At 37.0% G+C, this 17,567-nt stretch overlaps 2 protein-coding genes across 2 annotated transcripts; both read left to right on the top strand.

Annotated features, from left to right (window-relative positions):
- Positions 1-1,884: 1,884 nt before the first annotated feature.
- TAAR2 (trace amine associated receptor 2) lies at positions 1,885-7,173 on the top strand. Its single transcript, XM_039322678.1, is given in 2 exon segments — positions 1,885-1,901; positions 6,144-7,173. Coding segments are annotated over 2 exon segments (1,047 nt in total).
- Positions 7,174-15,976: 8,803 nt separating this feature from the next.
- Positions 15,977-17,024, top strand: LOC120298656 (trace amine-associated receptor 5-like). Its single transcript, XM_039322620.1, has one exon. It carries the CDS (start codon positions 15,999-16,001, stop codon positions 17,022-17,024), a length of 1,026 nt encoding a protein of 341 aa, XP_039178554.1. The 5' UTR covers positions 15,977-15,998.
- The last annotated feature ends 543 nt before the right edge of the window (positions 17,025-17,567 follow it).

The raw sequence follows: 17,567 nt of genomic DNA on the forward strand, positions 1-17,567 counted from the left end.
TTAAGAGAACAGGAAAGTAGGAATGCAAAGAATGTAAACCAGCATCTGTCACTATGAGGACTAGAGATAAGAGGAAGTCAAAGTCTCCTTCTCCATTTAGGTGGCACCAGAAAAGAATGTGTAATGTTTGAGATGTGTCTGAGCATTCACTGGATAGATAGATAGATAGATAGATAGATAGATAGATAGATAGATAGATAGATAGATAGATAGATAGATAGATAGATAGATAGTAATTGTTTTTAGTTTTGAACACAAGTAATGTGAATTGAATGCAAAAAAATAAAAAACAAAACAGATGCAATTTTAGGTTGTATCAACAGGGTTCAGGTTTCCAAATCACAGAAATCAGTAGTTCCAGTTTATTCTGCTTTGTTCAGAACCCCATACTGAGTATTATGTGCAGCTCTAAGCATCCCCATTTAAGAAGCATTTGGGCAAATTGGACCAGCTTCAGAAACTAGCAGGGAAGATGATTAGGAAACTGGAAACTAAAATCTATGTCGTCATTGGGAATTCCTAGGCTTGAAAAGAGAAATGATAGCATGTGTTACACAGAAGAAGATCAGGAAATATGTTTTCAGAATGTAGGTAATTAAGTTATAGGAAAGTAGATTTCAATTGAATGTATTTTTTGAAAAAAATATCCCTAGGATAACACTCAGCTAGATGGGGTGAAGCATAGCTGACCTCGGCCAAACTTGAAAATCTAATTAAGTTAGGACCTTACTAATATGTGGATAGGAGACCATCAGAACTCAATTCATTCTATTGTCAAGGAAATAAAAATCCTCAAACAGGAACAGGAAACAACCTCAAGAGCTCCAGAGGGTATAAAAACCCACTCCCTACATGTGGTGTCTCTCTTCTCTTCCAGAGCCATCTTTCTGTCTGGCTCTCCTCTTCAATAAACTGCAACCTTCTTTCTAAAGCAGTCACTGTGTTGTTTATTCCCAGCTTGGACTGAACCATGATGAAGACTTTTTCTTCAACAGACTTTTTCTTCAAAACCTCAACTTTTTAGTTTTATATAATAATATAAACTAGTCATTTCTATCTAATCGGCAAAATCCAAAAACCAAGGTTTTTTTCCACCTCTGGCAGAAAGTCCCAAAGAAGCCCAAATAACTGTGTTCTTTTCTTTAATCAGAGCACCTTTTAATGATTGATTTTTTAAAAAAAGCTACAAAATGATGATGCTTTCATCTGCAACAATTAGTAAATTCCTTGCTTTAACCTGTATTGATTGCCAAATTGACCCAGTGGCCTAAATTGCTTTTTTCCAGTTCTATGATTCTAAATTCAATCTCTGTTACCGTACTGAACTGATTCTTCTGCTTCTCCTACTCACATAATTTTAAAACTTAACTTTGAACAATCTAATTTTGCCTGCAGAGAAGATTTTTAACAACTGCTTAACTGAAAGAAATCTCATTTTCCAATTGCACTGTGATCTAAAAGTGGATTCTGCATTCCACCACATAAACCCTAGCAACCTTTTTGTGTTGCTTCAGAGTTGTTGTAGGAAAGTAGAAATTGCTTGTAGAGTTGATTGTTGTATCCTGTTTGGCTGGTCAGGAAAAAGGTAATTAGGGCTTTCTGAGTTTGGCCATAAAACCTGGTAGATGCTGTTTTCATAGCTGAGACTATTATGGCCTTAAGGGGAATAATTTCTCCAAGAGAGTTAAGCTCAGTCTCATTGGTAGCTATCAACATCAATTCTTCTCCCAAACATTTGAAGCAAATTTTTCTTGTGCCTTCTATTCTCTGGGGAGCTGAATTGCTGGGTTATAATAGCACAGCATGATTATACCCTTATTTGTTTTGGAAAAAGAACAGAATCATCTGGATATCTAGCAGATCATTGAGAATTTCAGTAAGTCCATGCAAACAGCCTTCAGGTAGGAGATGAAAGAAGGAAGGAGTTGCAGTGCACTGCATGTTGCTAGTAGTGGGGTAGATTCTAGTGATATATTTCTATGAAGCTTACTAATATATGAGAATATATGTAGCAGGAGTAGATACTGTGGAACGAATCAACACCATTGTGGCTGCAGGTTCTATTCAGTGCAGTCATCAAATTCTTGCTGAGGCTTATGACTGATTTTTTTTATTTGATTCCAAATGTTCATTTGATCTGGAACATTACAAAATAAGAGCATTACAACTCCTATCCATCTGAATCCGGAAGCATTATTTGGCAGAGGGTGATATCTACAAAAAGGAGGAAGGATCGAAAGGAAGGTAGAAGGAAATAATTTGACTGCAGTCATTGATCAGCGGAAGGGAGCTGGTATTCAAATACCCAAAACTAAATTGATAATAACAGGTATCAGTTTTGGCTAAAAGACAATATTACATCAAAATGTGCTAAGGGACTGGCTCAGGCTACACAAATGCAACAAGGAAAAAAAGAGATTAAAATTAGCAGTCTACATAATATAAACTTTGAAATAACAGTAGAAAATAGAAATATACTCTCTGACACATACATATATACAGAGAGATAAAACAATAAAATTATCCAGAATGGATTTAAGAATTGTAAGTTTCTCTTACAGACTCCTGTGAAATCTGAGAAGAATATATAAATAATAATTGACATGGCATGTACAATACCCATCAAAGCATGACATAAGTTAAAGAATAGCCAGTGGTTAATGCTGACCCTGAGCTATTTCTGAGCTATTCATACTTAGGAAGTTTCAGTTTGCTCTTAATTATTCTTTGCTTGATTCTGCATTCCACCACCACGTAAACCCTGGCAAGATTTTTGTGTTGTTTCAGAATTGTTGTAGGAAAGTAGAAATTGCTTATAATGTTGATTGTTGCATCCTGTTTTGCTGGTCAGGAGAATGGCAGCTAGGGCATTTTGAGGTTTTGTGTAAAACAGGTAACACTGGTTCAATAATTTCTACCTGTCACAAGTTACAAGGATATATTTGTAATGAATAAGGTGTCTTTTTGTATTTTCCAGCCAGAAATGCTAAGATAAAGGCCTTTGTTTCATTTAGGATGTTAAACTGAGATAATGAGTATCCTAATAAAACGTCTAGGACAGTGGTGGCGAACCTATGGCACGGGTGCCAGAGGCGACACTGAGAGCCCTCTCTGTGGGCACGTGTGCCGTCACCCCAGTCCTAGGCCTTCAGCTGATTTTATAAAACCTTTTTGTTTTAGGCCTCCACTACTGTGTACAAAAAAAAAAGGTTCAATCAATCAGTAAATTTCAACTTCTCGCAGGAAAAAAAAAGATCTTGCAAAGTTGGAATTGATTGATTGAACTTTTTAGTCCCACCCAGTCTGCTGTTACCACCGCAGCCATGCCCACCCAATGGGCCACACCCACCCAATAGGCCACACTCATCCGGCACCCGACGATGCATAAGTGGGTTTTGGGTTGCAGTTTGGGCACTCGGTCTCTAAAAGGTTCGCCATCACTGGTCTAGGAGAAAGAGCTAGTAGTCACTTGGTTAATTACAGCTAGTATGGAGGGCTATGGAAAGACAAAAGGGAGGGTGAAATATGGTCCATCTTTTTCATTAATCCTTTCCTACTTCAATAATTCCTGGAGATCTTCTGGAATGGAAGGGGGATAGCAGAAAGCTACGAGAAGTAAAAGGGGAGGCGGGCTGAAAATCAGCAGCTATCTTAGTTTCCATAGCTTCATGCTAAGCTCAAACTACCCGTGGAAAATATTCAAATTATTTTACAATAAGGAAAAGAAAATGAGCCATATTGCTTGTACATAATCATGGCTGGCTCAGGAATTCTGGGAGTTGAAGTCCACGAGTCATAAAAGAGCCAAGGTTGCCTAGCCCTATGTTAGGGAAGGAAGCTGCAGACCACTTTCTCACACGGGGGTCAGAGTCCACCCAGCTGCATTTGGATTCAGGGGAGCTTCAATGCATAGGGACTGTGGGCTGCTGGTCTGCCTGTGGAAAGGTGCTGGGGGGATCTGCTACCTTTCTGGACTTCCTGTGACAAGGAAGGAGGCACTCAATAGCACAAAGGGTGGAGGGGAATGCATTCGAGGCAGCAATTTCTGGCCTTCTGAGGAAGGGGTCATTCCTTGGGATAATACCTGGAGAGATAGACATTCTTCCACATACTCCGATGTGGTTAGGCATAATATGTAGGAGCTATTGGGAATTAAATGAGAACAGCTGGAAAACACCAGCTTGGAATAGAGTTTTCTATATGTTCGAAAGCATACAATTCAATATTCTTAAAAACTATCACTTAGATCTATCATAGTATTTGATTAGACTATATTGAGTTCTACATTGTAGCTTATTCCACTGCTCTGATATTCTTGATCAGTACTCCAGGACCTGACTTAATAAATGAACTGTTTCACACATAGAGAATACTAGTTTTATCTCCTCCAATAATATCATAATTCTTTGAGGCAGGCATATAAGATATAAGACAAAACTAGTATTCTGTGGATTATTTCAACAATTGCCTCACCCACATTTACTACCCAAGGAAGCATATTTGCATTGCTCTCCAGACCTTTTGAAAATAAATAAAAAGGCAGGAAAAAGTGAAATTTAACAGGATAATGGTAAGTAAAACGACATCAGTTGATTTTTGTGGCTATTTAAGCTGTAACAGGGAGATTCCTAGAGGTTTGGCACAGAGGAACTGTCTTGTATTTTGCCTACCTTACCTGGAATATTATAACTAAGTTGCTATAAACCTTGTTGGCTTGCATATAATTAAGCAGACAGAAACAGTGGATTTTAGATTCGAAAGTTTTGTTAGTGTACTTTTTCTTTAAAAATTGTTGTCAGCAAGGCAACAGTTTGGCATTATTGTCTGGAAACTATAAGATGTTGGATAAAATGAACAAAAATAGAGTTAATTGAGACAGAATGGGATTCTGGGGGAGTTAAAATAAAATAATAATAAACAAATTAACCCTCCCTTTGAGAAGTTAAATGAAATCAATTGGAGTGAACATTATCCTATGTTTTCCCTGGTGGGTGGAGCAGGACCTGTAGTATTTTTGTTTATATATATATATATATATATATATATATATATATATATATATATATATATATATATATATATGTAGGTCTTTGGTTGTTCGGGTTTTCTCCCGCGTAAAATTGGAAGTGTCTTGGCGACGTTTCGACGAAGTCCCATTCGTCATCTTCAGGCTGGTGTTTCAGCTTCGTGCTTCGAGCAGCAAAATATATATATTTCTTGTGGAAAAATGATCTATCTACAGTTGCCTTAACAATTTCTTCATTCTATTCATATACAATCTGGGCTACTTTTTACCAGATCAACTTCATAACCGCCCAATTTATTTCTGAGCATCAACCCTCAATAACATGGAACCAGAAGATTTGAAGGACTGTCTCCTTCCATAACGATCATCATCCAGCTTATTGTTATCCTGAAAAATGATGGTATTTGTTCCATCACTCCCAAAAGATAGACTAGTAAACAACTGAGATGTATTTTCAGGAGCAATATCTTAATTTACAGCACTCCGAAGGAAGATAAGACAGTTCCTTCCTTCCTTCCTTCCTTCCTTCCTTCCTTCCTTCCTTCCTTCCTTTCTTTCTTTCAGAGGGGCAACAAACATCATTGTCTTATATCATGCTTTATTGTTTTTGTCACTCACTGAATGATTGCTCCTATTTTTCCTTGTTTTAACCTATTTTTCCTTGTTTCACAGCAGTTTAATTGCATATTGACTTAGGCTCTGGCAGGGAGACAATGAATAAAATAATAAACCAAAATCACTGCTAAATTATAAAAGGCAATAATGTAATACCTGAACTGGCTATTTTATTTCTATCAAGATAAAGAGACGATCAAATAATAATCTACCACGGATTGAAGAAATTATACTGAACCTCTGTTTAAATAATTCTAATAATATGATATTTTAAAAAATGTTCTAATTCTTGATTTTCAATGGCTCAATATTTGGTATTAGATAGGTGGTTATAAAAATGTTTTAAATAAATAAACTGTAAAAGATTTTGAATCTTGAAGGAATGAATATCTCCTATGATTACAAGATACATTCTGGGAATTCTAATGTAAAATCTTTCAGTTAATTGGGAACTATAGAAAGTAGTATACATTTTTTCATCTAATACCTGTCTCAATTTCAGATAAAATATTATGGTTTTTCTTAATGCCTCCAAGCATGTCATTGATTGTTCTGAATTTGGAAATGGATCCTGTCCCGAAAATCCATGGTCTGCGGGTATGCGAGGAGTCGTATATCTATCTTTAAGTGGAATTATCATGATCACAGTCTTTGGAAATATGGCTATCATCATCTCAATCACCTATTTCAGACAGCTGCATTCCCCAACCAACTTCCTCATCCTTTCCATGGCGATCACTGATTTCCTCCTTGGCTTCTTCATTATGCCCTACAGCATGATTAGATCAGTGGAAAATTGTTGGTATTTTGGAATGACTTTCTGCAAGATCCACTACAGTTTTGACATAATGCTCTGCTTGGTGTCTATTTTTCACCTTTGCTCAATTGCAGTAGATCGATTCTACGCCATCTGCTATCCCCTTCATTATTCACGCAAAATTACAGTCCCTAGAATCAGGCAATTAATTATTGTGTGCTGGTTAGTGCCATGTTCTTTTGCTTTTGGGTTGGTTTTCTCTGAAGCATATGCTTCTGGCATTGATATTTATGAGATTTTGGTTGCGTGTTCTAGTTCTTGTCCAATAGTGTTCAATAAACTGTGGGGAACTGTTCTGTTTTCATTTGGTTTCTTCATTCCTGCCTCAGTGATAACAGGAATTTATGTAAAAATCTTTGAGGTGTCTAAAAAACATCTGAGGGTCATGAAAAGTTCAGGCACCAACAATTCTAACCAGCTTTCTAAAAGCACAGACAGGAAAGCTGCTAAGACCTTAAGTATTGTGATAGGTGTTTTTCTCTTGTGTTGGTTTCCATGTTTTATCACAATTTTAATTGACCCTTTTTTAGGTTTTACAACTCCTGCTGTGCTGTTTGATGGCCTCAATTGGCTTGGTTACTTCAACTCCAGCTGTAATCCATTAATATATGGCTTTTTTTACCCATGGTTTAAAAAAGCACTTAGATACATCCTCTCAGGAAAGTTATTCCAACAGCATTTCTGTACTGCTAATCTCTTTCCTGAAAATAAATAAATAAATGTCTTATTTATCAAACTAAGGCAGTCGGTGTGTTGGTTTTTTTAAAACCTAAAATGTTATCCTTTGTGCAAGGATCGAAAATGGTCTATAAACCTGACACCCAGCTTCTTAAATGTCATGTGGATGGAAGAAATATGGCAGAAGCCAGAAGCCAGAAGTCATCAACAATAGGGAAGGCTTCTAGTGATGACGGTCAGGAGTATATTTGCAGAAAGCTTTGGCAATGGTCCACTTGATACTTCAGGAGACACTGAATGCTCTACAGTCTTTATACACTCTTGAAAGTAAAACTATGTAAATGAGGAAGACACTACACATGCGATTTCACCCACACTATCCTGCACTCCTACATTTTATAAATGATTTAAAATTTAAGGCTGTTTCAAAAAATATTGTATCTCCTCCTGCAGGCTGGTAGTGTCAGTGGCTTTATTAATGGGCCGGGTCCATATTATCAAGAGAAAACTGAAAAAGGCATTTTTTGTGTGTGAAATGATGAGATCAAAACACTCAGAGGCCATGTCTAGTATAAAAGAAGAGGAAATTTTTCCCAGAAAGATGGCGTACATTTGTCAAGACTGCTAACATCGGATGTTCTTGCTTGACATATATGAAGAAGCAAACATGTTTTATTTAACCTGTATATCACTTCTAGAGTTAAAGTTAGACAATGTTAGAATAGCAGGTGAGAAAGTATGTACTCGGAGGATAGTTAGCCACAATAATATTTCAGTACACTATTTCCAAGGTCAGTTGTAACCAGAGGAGTTACAGGAGGGGAAGTTCACACTTCAAACTAATTGGAGAACGTGATTGATGACCGTTAAATGAAGGAGTGAGTTATGCTTTGTTACGGGTGATTGGGGGAGTGAGGATTCAGTTTTTGGCTTGATTATGTATGTGCCGAAGCTATGTAGCAATAAAAGGATTCTTTAAGGTAAACAAAGCCTCAAAGTTCTTTGAAAAGCTTCTTCTTTCGGAACCATGACACATTTCACTAAGGGTCAGCCTTGAGATTACAACTTCCTCCATCTCAGCAACAGAGTAAAAGGATGCAAGATAATTTATGATAACAGATATGAGAATCTCCTCCAAATCACCTTCTATATCTTATATCTTCCATATATAAGTATCAAGATCACTTCAGCTTCACATGCATCTCGGCAAGTATATGCAGAATCCATGTTATTTAAACTGGAAGCAGGAATTTCTACCACAATGCTATTTTTCAGGGAGATTCTGAAATAAAATCATAAACAGTTGAAATTTTAATCCTTCCAGCTTAACTTTGTATTCAAACTGTATCCAAGAGCATACTTCTGTAAATGATTAATAAAGTACAATATTCTTTTCTTTAAAAGATTCCTTGAAATCTTTGTTAATCGAAATGCTTGCAAACTTTTAAAAACAATATCTCAATTTTTAATTTTTATTTCATAAGTATAAATGGAGTTTATACTTGTTTCTTCATAACAAGCAAGAATTAATTGTAAACAGATTCATTTGCATTGTGAAGTAAGCTGGTTTCGTCTGCAACAATCTTTTACATGGAATAGTGCAATGCTACGAACAAATATTTAACAATAAAACCCATCCTCTTGAAAGAAACTCACTTATTTGAAGAGTACCTTCTTTTTACATTGCTTTCTCTGAACTTTAAGTACTTTGTTCTGCCATAAGTTGTGCTTTTTCTTTTATTTTTTTGCATTTCACAGAGTCAATTACTCAGCAGAATACTGCTTGCCAGAACACTTCTGTTGATTGGTGTTCAGAGATTTAACCTAAGAAGGTTTTTTCCCCTCTTAAATAGGAGCTGCAATGGAATCTGCAATTCATTTAGTGCAAATCATTTAGTAAGCTAGAGGTAGATTTTTTATTACCCTTTGCTCACCCATACAAGCCTTGGCAAGAGGCATCAGTAGTGTGATTTTAAACAAGGAGCTCTCTCATTATGTATTGCTACAGTGATCAAATTTTCTTGGGAAAAAATAAAGAATAAATCTGTAAAGGGAGCAGATCTGAAAGAGGTTCATTACAAAACATAAAATAATGCTTTATGCTTCAGACTGCTTTACAAAGGAAAATTCAAGAACAAAACCAAAAAAAGAAACAATTCAATTAAAAAAAAATAAATGACAACTATCTGAAATAAAGGACTGTCCTTTATAAAAATGATGTATGGTCTCTGTATGTATTGCATATACCAGGAACCATTGGTCCCTATATTTATCACAAGTTCTGATTATTGTTGATTGTGTTCTCTTTCCACAGAAACTTCTCTTCTGAATGACATACTTGTTTCTCAACAACACATTATGAATTCCAGCAGTCTCTGGAGCCTGCAGGAGATAAGAGCTTTGAGTCTATTAATACTTTGCTTACAAAAATGTAAGATCTCCACTCAGCCTATTTATTATGTGTGGCTTTAGCCATACTTCTCACCATGTGTGGCAGTATTTATTTGGTTTTACTTATTAAACTTATATGCCATCCATTTTGCCTAGGGAGACTCTAGGCAGTTTACAATCAACAAAAGCAACAAAATAAAAATGATAAAATGATAAACATTATTATTTAAATCGACTTAAAAATGAACAAAGATGGCAAAGTATGGTAGCGATCATCCATTTCAAATAGCTGCATTCTTCAGTCAACATACTTACCTGCTCCATGGCCACCACAGACTTTGCTCAGCTTTGCAGTAGTGCCATACAGTGTGGTCAAGGCTGTGGTTTCTTATTGATACTTTGGAGACTTCTGCAAACTCCACTGTCTGCTGTGATATCATGTTCTGTGCTACTTCCGTTCCCCATCTATGCTTTGTTTCTGTGAATTGCTACTATACTGTATGCACCCTTAGCTCACCAAAATCCAAAGTGGGTTTTTTTTGTTTTGTTTTTTTAGGGATTAGTTGGCTTACCTCAATCTTGTCTGCTCTGGGTCTTGTTTACTCAGAGCACAATGTGGAATTCATCCATAGTCTCCTTCTCCTGCAATGGATTCTGTGCTTTCACTTTTAATAAGCTGTGGGAATTGTTGTCCTCCTTCATAGCCTTTTTTCTTCCCAGCATGGTAATGGTGGGAATGTATCTCCATATATTTCTTGTTGCAAAAAATGCCTATGCCCTGCAAATTGCTCAGATTTCTAGTGTGAATCTGATGCAAAAGGGAAAATTTCCATCAAAAAGGAAAACAAAGCTTGTCATGGGAACATTTACTTTAAGTAGGCTTCCTTCCTTTTTCTCATCATAATAGACCCCAGTACATCAAATATTGATATGATGACCTCTGAAGAGTTGTACAATGCCTTTCTGTGTGTGGGATATTTCAATTCCGCTTGTAATCCCATCCTTTATGGTTTATTTTATCTGTGTTTTCACAGAGCATTTAAAATGATTGTGACAGGGTCCATTTTCAGACAAGATTCTTCTGCAAGAATCTCTTTGCTGAAAATGCTTGATATGGACTGACATTGTTGATGATTCATCCACTTAATCCAGCCTTGAAAGGCTGGTATTTCTTAGTCTAAGTGACACTACATCACCACTATTAGAGGAGGAACTGTTTCCCACCCTCAAAAATAGCAGTCTTATGATATTTATAAGATTAATGGATTTATTGTGACATAAGCTTCCCTAAGCTAAATTCTACTTACCATGTGAATGAACTTTTAGTTTATATATGTAATATATACACACTGAAAAAAATGTATTAACGTTATACTATGGCTAATGGTAGCAACTGACCTCTGATATGTGTTCTCCCTTTATCCCCTGGCAGTTAATGGATACGTAGATCTTGTTGTGTACAAGAAATGTTTTTTATTTCTATATTTTCTTTGTTATGTACAGCATATACAGTCTATTTGTATCTGCTCCTCTGATAATCACTTTCTTCCATTATGTGTAATTATATGTTTTCCTTGTTTTTCTATTGTTAGGGAATCTGTTTTAATAAATCCAGAACTCAGACACTTTCCCTTCTATTCTGTAAAATTTTGAACTATTTGACTTTGTACAGTAGATCTGAGAGTTATGTGTCTTGGAACATTTCACTGTTTATTGCATACAATGTAAAACAGAAATATTATGTCAATATTCATAGTTTACACTGTTTACAGTTTTAGAATGGGAGGAACACGATGGAGAACTGCATGTTTTTCTATGACTGGTCCCATTCCCAACCAAATTATGGGATTTGAAGAACCAAATCTCTTCTATACACACAAACCTATTGGATGCTTAATGACAATGACGATGTAAAAAACAAGGAAACTGAATCATGAATCTGTTGAGAAACAACTTTAAGTACCTTAAAAACTTAAATCCCGTAGATATTTCCAATGCACGTATGATAACATGCAACCATAGATACTTTCAGGAGTTTTTTTTTTTTTTTTTTTTTTTGTCATAGAAGGCACCGGAACAGAGTTCCGGCTCCTTTTTTTGACAGATTTTCCAGAGTTGCGTTCTTTTCCTATTGATGCTCTTCCTATCCTCATTTGCTTTTTAAAATGCCCTGCTGGCAGTATGGTGTGAGCAGGGTCCCCTCCAGCACTGTCTGCCTCCTCTAAGAGGAGTCATGAAGCACCGGAGCACCACAGCCAGAGCGTGGTTTGATTGGCTGGGTTGGACCATGTGGTGTGGAAGCTGGTGGTGGTGGTGGGAGACACACAAACATGGAGGCCATCTTTCACAAGTGGGTGAGCAAGACTTCCCTTACAGAAGGTGGGGTGTATATGAGGTTAAAAAGATGTGAAGTGAGAGGAAAGAAAGGCAGCTGGCACGGAAGCTTGCCCAACAGCAAAACGTTCCTTGGGTAGTTCAAAGGCTGGGATGTCTACGAAAATCTCTTTTTAGTCTTTTATACCTTTTATACCATATGGACAAAGCATTCCCTCTGGCTTGGAGAGCCTCTAATTTCAATATGACTTATTTCTTTTGAAAAAACAGAGCTCCTCTCTTCTGTCTTTCTCCATTTTCTTGTGTGTTTTTTTCCCTTCCTTATTAGTCCACTAGAGAAATGAAGATACTGGGCAGAGGGGAAGAATAAGAATAAAGCCAATGTCTTGTGATTTGGAGGTATTAATAATAATAATAATATATATTAATTATGTATTGGTCAGATGTAAAGGTAGACCTACAGTATGAGGTTTAATCAGGTCTATTTAATCTGTTCACTGACAAAGTTTCAACTTTAATTTGTTTCAAGTCATATTAAACTGCAAATGTAAATTTTTCCACCTTGTTTGACAACTTCTTAAAAATAATTCAATCTCTTACAAGCAATTAAATTTTGTTTTATTGGGCCAATTTCATTCCACATAGAAAGCTGACATTTCCACTCATTAAACTAAATGGGTATGCCAGTGGTAAATGTCCCAAAAGATTAATAAAATGCCTTCTTGTAATTTAAAGCCACACAGTGCATGGTAACATTAATAGTATTAACTTACCTTGAACAAAATCCTAGTCTTTTAGATACACTAAAAATTGAAGGGTTTTTTTTTCAACAACAAAGGTAAACCTTGTAGGGTAGGCAAGGCGGGTTGTATAATGTCCGTGAGTTCTGGCACCTTTTTTTATATATATATATAAAAAGCACTGGATACTTCAGTTATGCTAGCCTTCTAAAACTGATTCTTTTTCTTTTATTTGCTTAGAGAATTTTAAAAAGTGCCCCCAAAGATGCAAATGTCACTTCTTAACATAAGTAAGGTGTCAATATTGATGGAAAAGTAAGGATTCTCACCAGCTCAAGGTTGACTCAGCCTTCCATCCTTCCAAGGTTGGTAAAATGAGGACCCAGATTGTTGGGGGCAATATGCTGACTCTGTAAATCGCTTAGAGAGGACTGCAAAGCATTGTGAAGCGGTATACAAGTCTAAGTGCTATTGCTATTGCTATTTTACTTCCATAAAGAATGTAAAATTATGATGACTGCCAACCAATGGGAATTCCACCAGCAGAAGGCAGATGTATTTGGACAATGAATAAGGGTTCATGTGTTGGATTAGGAGAAGAAAAACCCAGGTTTTAGTCCACCTCAGCCATGGAAGTTCAGTTGGTGACTTGGGGCTAGCCATTTTCTCCCAGTACAATGTACCTCAGATGGTTGTTTTAGGCAAAAAACAGGAAGGACGATAGTGTATACTGTACCTCCTTGAGTTCCTATTTGAAAGAGAGGACGTAAACATAACACAATAAATAAATATTTGTCCATTTAGGTTTCTTCAGTCTTATTCCAACAACTGGTAATATTAGCCTACTGCCTCTAATTTATTTATTTATTGGATTTTTATGTCGTCCATCTCACTGATGCAGCTACTTTGGGCAGCTACTACTCGGCTTAACAAATAGCAATCATAATTAGGAGGTATTGCCTAGCAATGATAGGAGCTGCAGTTCAGCACGACTCAGAGATAGGTGTCACTTTTATGGTAGATTTTATAAGCAGTTTGTCCCTTATGTAGCAGCTGTGTAATCTTTATCGGAACAAGTCATTACAGTACTACAGTATATTGGAGGATTATGCTATCATTTGTTAAGCAGCAAAGAATACGCTGGTCCATAAACCTCCAGGCACTTGCACACACATTGTTGCTAAATGAACATGTTGAAGACCACACCTTCCAATATAATATTCACTAGAGAGGCCTATTATTCCAACTGGATTATATAAGGCCTTACTTGATTTCCGGTTCCTCAGATACACAATGAAGACAGACTTTGAAAATTAACGCAGTGGACTCTAGCAGGTAAGCTTTTTTTCTATGTTATTTATATATTTCAGTCCCAAGCCAAGAAAGCATGCATTCTTCCTTCTTTTTTGCAGCTGTAAAAAGCCTTTAGGTTTATTTTAATAACACACTCAGTTCTTTTCAATGCAAATGTATATTGTTTAATCTATACTGCCTTGAGCTGAAAAGATGATTGATATGAAAACAGATGTCTCCTAATATACCTATCAATTGCACATTCACATTATTCAGGTTCACTTCCGCCTTTCTGCATTTCCAAATCAGTATAGACACTATTTATATTGCAGAATTCTTTATCCCTGCTTATTTGTTTTGTAAACTAGAAGTTTAATTATTAAACAGTACGTCAGTACATCAGCTAAAGAATAATTGCATTGTAATTGTTACCTGCAAGTTGGGTTTCTATTTATATTTTTCACGTAACTGAAAATGAAGGAAAGTCTGCTTGAAAGAAGAGAGAGAGAGAGAGAGAGAGAGAGAGAGAGAGAGAGAGAGAGAGAGAGAGAGAAAGAGAGATACAATGCTTTCATATGGGAGAGGACCAGGATCTCTCCCACACACACAAATCTATTTGCACTGTTAGTTTAAAAATAACAAAAAAAAATCCTCTTTGCTTTCTCATTCATATTATAATCAATTATTATCTGTCGTTTGGAAAAAAGCCCACTTTCCAGCAATGCAAAAGACATACAAGATTAAGCAGTATGTGTGTGTTTGTGTGTGTGTGTATAATTTAGCAAATGCTCAATCACATGCTACTATGCATATGGACACAGCATTCCCTCTGGCTTGGACAGCCTCTAATTTCAATGACTTATTTCTTTTGAAAAAAAAGAGCTCCTCTCTTCTGTCTTTCTCCATTTTCTTGTGTGTTTTTTTCCCTTCCTTATTAGTCCACTAGAGAAATGAAGATATTGGGCATGGATGCATGTATGCAGCATCCCAGAAATTTTGTTTAAGCTACAGGAAAAAGAAAAAGGAGATGCACCCACCCATTCACCCACCCTGACAAGCAATTTGGTAAGGTTGGGAGGAGAACAACGAAGAGAGAATCATGCAAATATATAGTTGGTGGAAGAGAAGATGAAAAGAAAAAGTTGTAGGTAGGAAACCTGGGGATGGTAGAAATCATTAGGGATATACATTAGAGTATCCAGAAATATAAACCATACAGGGTGGGTAGTTTGCTAGTGTCGGAAGAATCCAGAGAAAGAAATATTTGGAAAATATTAAAAAGGCAGACTATATTTCCCCAAAGGAATAATGGAGAAGATCTTTAAAAAGGAGAGAAACCAACCTCCAGAAATCAGCCCAGCCCCTAGGCAGAAGCCACCAAAGCCATCTTTCTGTCTGGCTCTCCTCTTCAATAAACTACAATCTTCTTTCTAAAGCAGTCTCCGTGTTGTTTATTCCCGGCTTGGACTGGACTCTGATGAAGATTTTTCTTTCAACACTAGCAAGGGGCTCTTCAGTCACAGATGTTACAGGGAAGAGTAACAAGAACATACTGTACTTGATGGTCTGGGCAAACAAAGACATCCTGTTTCCTTTCTCTTTCTGCTGTTAATCTGGGGCCAGTTTAGCTGAGAGAGACAAAAGTATCCTCATGTAGAATCAGGTTGTAACTCTTGTAGTATCTGTCTTTATTCCTTCATCTCCAAGGATTTCACCAAACTACTCTGAACAAATCCTTCTTTGTCATTCTTGTGCACATTGTCACACAACTGCTATGGTTGTAAATTTTTTTAAAAAATCAAATTAATTTTTTAACAAAGAGCTCTGATAATCCTCTCAATTTCCCCTTAGCCTCCTCCTCCAGTATTCCCTTCTATAGGAGTCCCCACAGTGCATCTTAATTCTCCCTTCTCTTTTTCTTATTGGGCAGAACCCTCCAATATCCAGTTGTTCCAAAGCCCTGTTACAAATAAATTGGAAAAATCCTTCCTTGCTTTCATTAAGATCTTGTTTCAAAAGCTGAAGAGGTAAACTTGTGTACAATCTCTTTTTTTTACAGAACGTTTGCTATATTAGAAAGAAATTTAAGGCAGTCTGAAACCAAATGATCTCCATTACAGAAGAAACTATGCCAGTCCCACTGTGCTTGAAGATAAATGGCTCCTGCTCAAGAACCCTCCATCCTTTTGGAGTCCAGTTAGCCATTTATGTGGTCTGTGCTATTGGTGTGTTAGTTACCATTATGGGGAATCTCTTGGTGGTGCTTTCCATCTTCCACTTCAAAATACTTCACACTCCCACTAACTTCTTGCTACTCTCTCTTGCCCTGGCAGATCTCCTCCTGGGCTTAACAGTCCTTCCCTTCAGCACAATCCGCTCTGTGGAGAGCTGCTGGTATTTTGGGGATGACTTTTGCCGGCTCCACACTTTTCTGGACACAGTCTTTTGCTTGACTTCCATATTTCATCTCTGTTTTATCTCTGTCGACCGTCACTCTGCCATCTGTGATCCTTTGCTCTATCCGACCAAGTTCACCATACGGGTTGCTTGCATCTACATAGCCCTGGGGTGGGGGGTTCCTGTGGTTTACACGTCCATTTTCCTTTACAACCAAGAAATTGAGGAAGGGCTAGGCCAGTTTTTGCAAGACTTGCCCTGCCTTGGGAGTTGTCAGCTGCTGTACAACAAACTCTGGGGCTGGATCAACTTCCCGGTCTTCTTCTTTCCCTGCCTCATCATGATAGGGTTATACACAAAAATATTTATAGTGGCAACTAGACAAGCTAAACAGATCAGCAACGTGAACAAAAAGCCCAGAGGGAGCAAACATCAGACAGGAGCTGCAAAAAGAGAAAGGAAGGCAGCAAAAACCTTAGGTATCGCAGTAGGAATCTACCTCTTTTGCTGGTTGCCCTTTACCCTAGACACTATGGTAGACAGCCTGCTGGATTTCATTACCCCTCCTATTGTGTTTGATGTTCTCATTTGGTTTGCTTACTTTAATTCTGCCTGTAACCCCTTGATTTATGTGTTTTCCTACCGTTGGTTCAGGAAAGCTGTGAAGCTCATTTTAACATGCCAGGCCTTCTCTACAAGAACATCTTCAGTTGATTTATATCAAGAGGAATAATTTATGGTTTGGAAGGCAAATATGATTGTGGAAAAGTAAAAAAAAAAATAGCATTCCCACCCACTTTGCAATCAAAGTACATAAAACTGAAGGTCAATGAAGCTATTTTGTTATCAGAGAGTCTTCCCCTTCCTGACAACCAAATAACAATAATGAATTAAATAGCTGGTCATTTTTTGCTCTTTCATGACACTCATCCCCCAATCACTTTCTTGGGTAGGTGCCTTATTTCTTTGTTTGTTTGTTAAATTTGTTTGCTGTCCATCTCACCATGCTTTACTTTTCCTGAGAGTAGTGCTAAAGTCCACTGTCCTTTGATGAACTTCATTCCATTATTTTCAAGGCAACCTAATGTGCCGTTATTCATTTATTTTTCTTTCTACATTTATTACAAGAATGATTTTGTTTCAGTAATGAAATGAGATCAGCATTGTCCAGACCTAGCCATTCATTTCAAGCAAGCAGAGTCAAAATAGGATTGAAAGCCCGTCTAGTTAATCAGGAAAAATAAGAACTGGAGATTAATTGTACAAAGCAATTTTA

Source organism: Crotalus tigris, unplaced genomic scaffold (genome assembly GCF_016545835.1).
Source record: "Crotalus tigris isolate CLP2741 ecotype Arizona unplaced genomic scaffold, ASM1654583v1 scf7180000017611.44802233496:7321179, whole genome shotgun sequence".
Classification (NCBI taxonomy): Eukaryota; Metazoa; Chordata; class Lepidosauria; order Squamata; family Viperidae; genus Crotalus; species Crotalus tigris.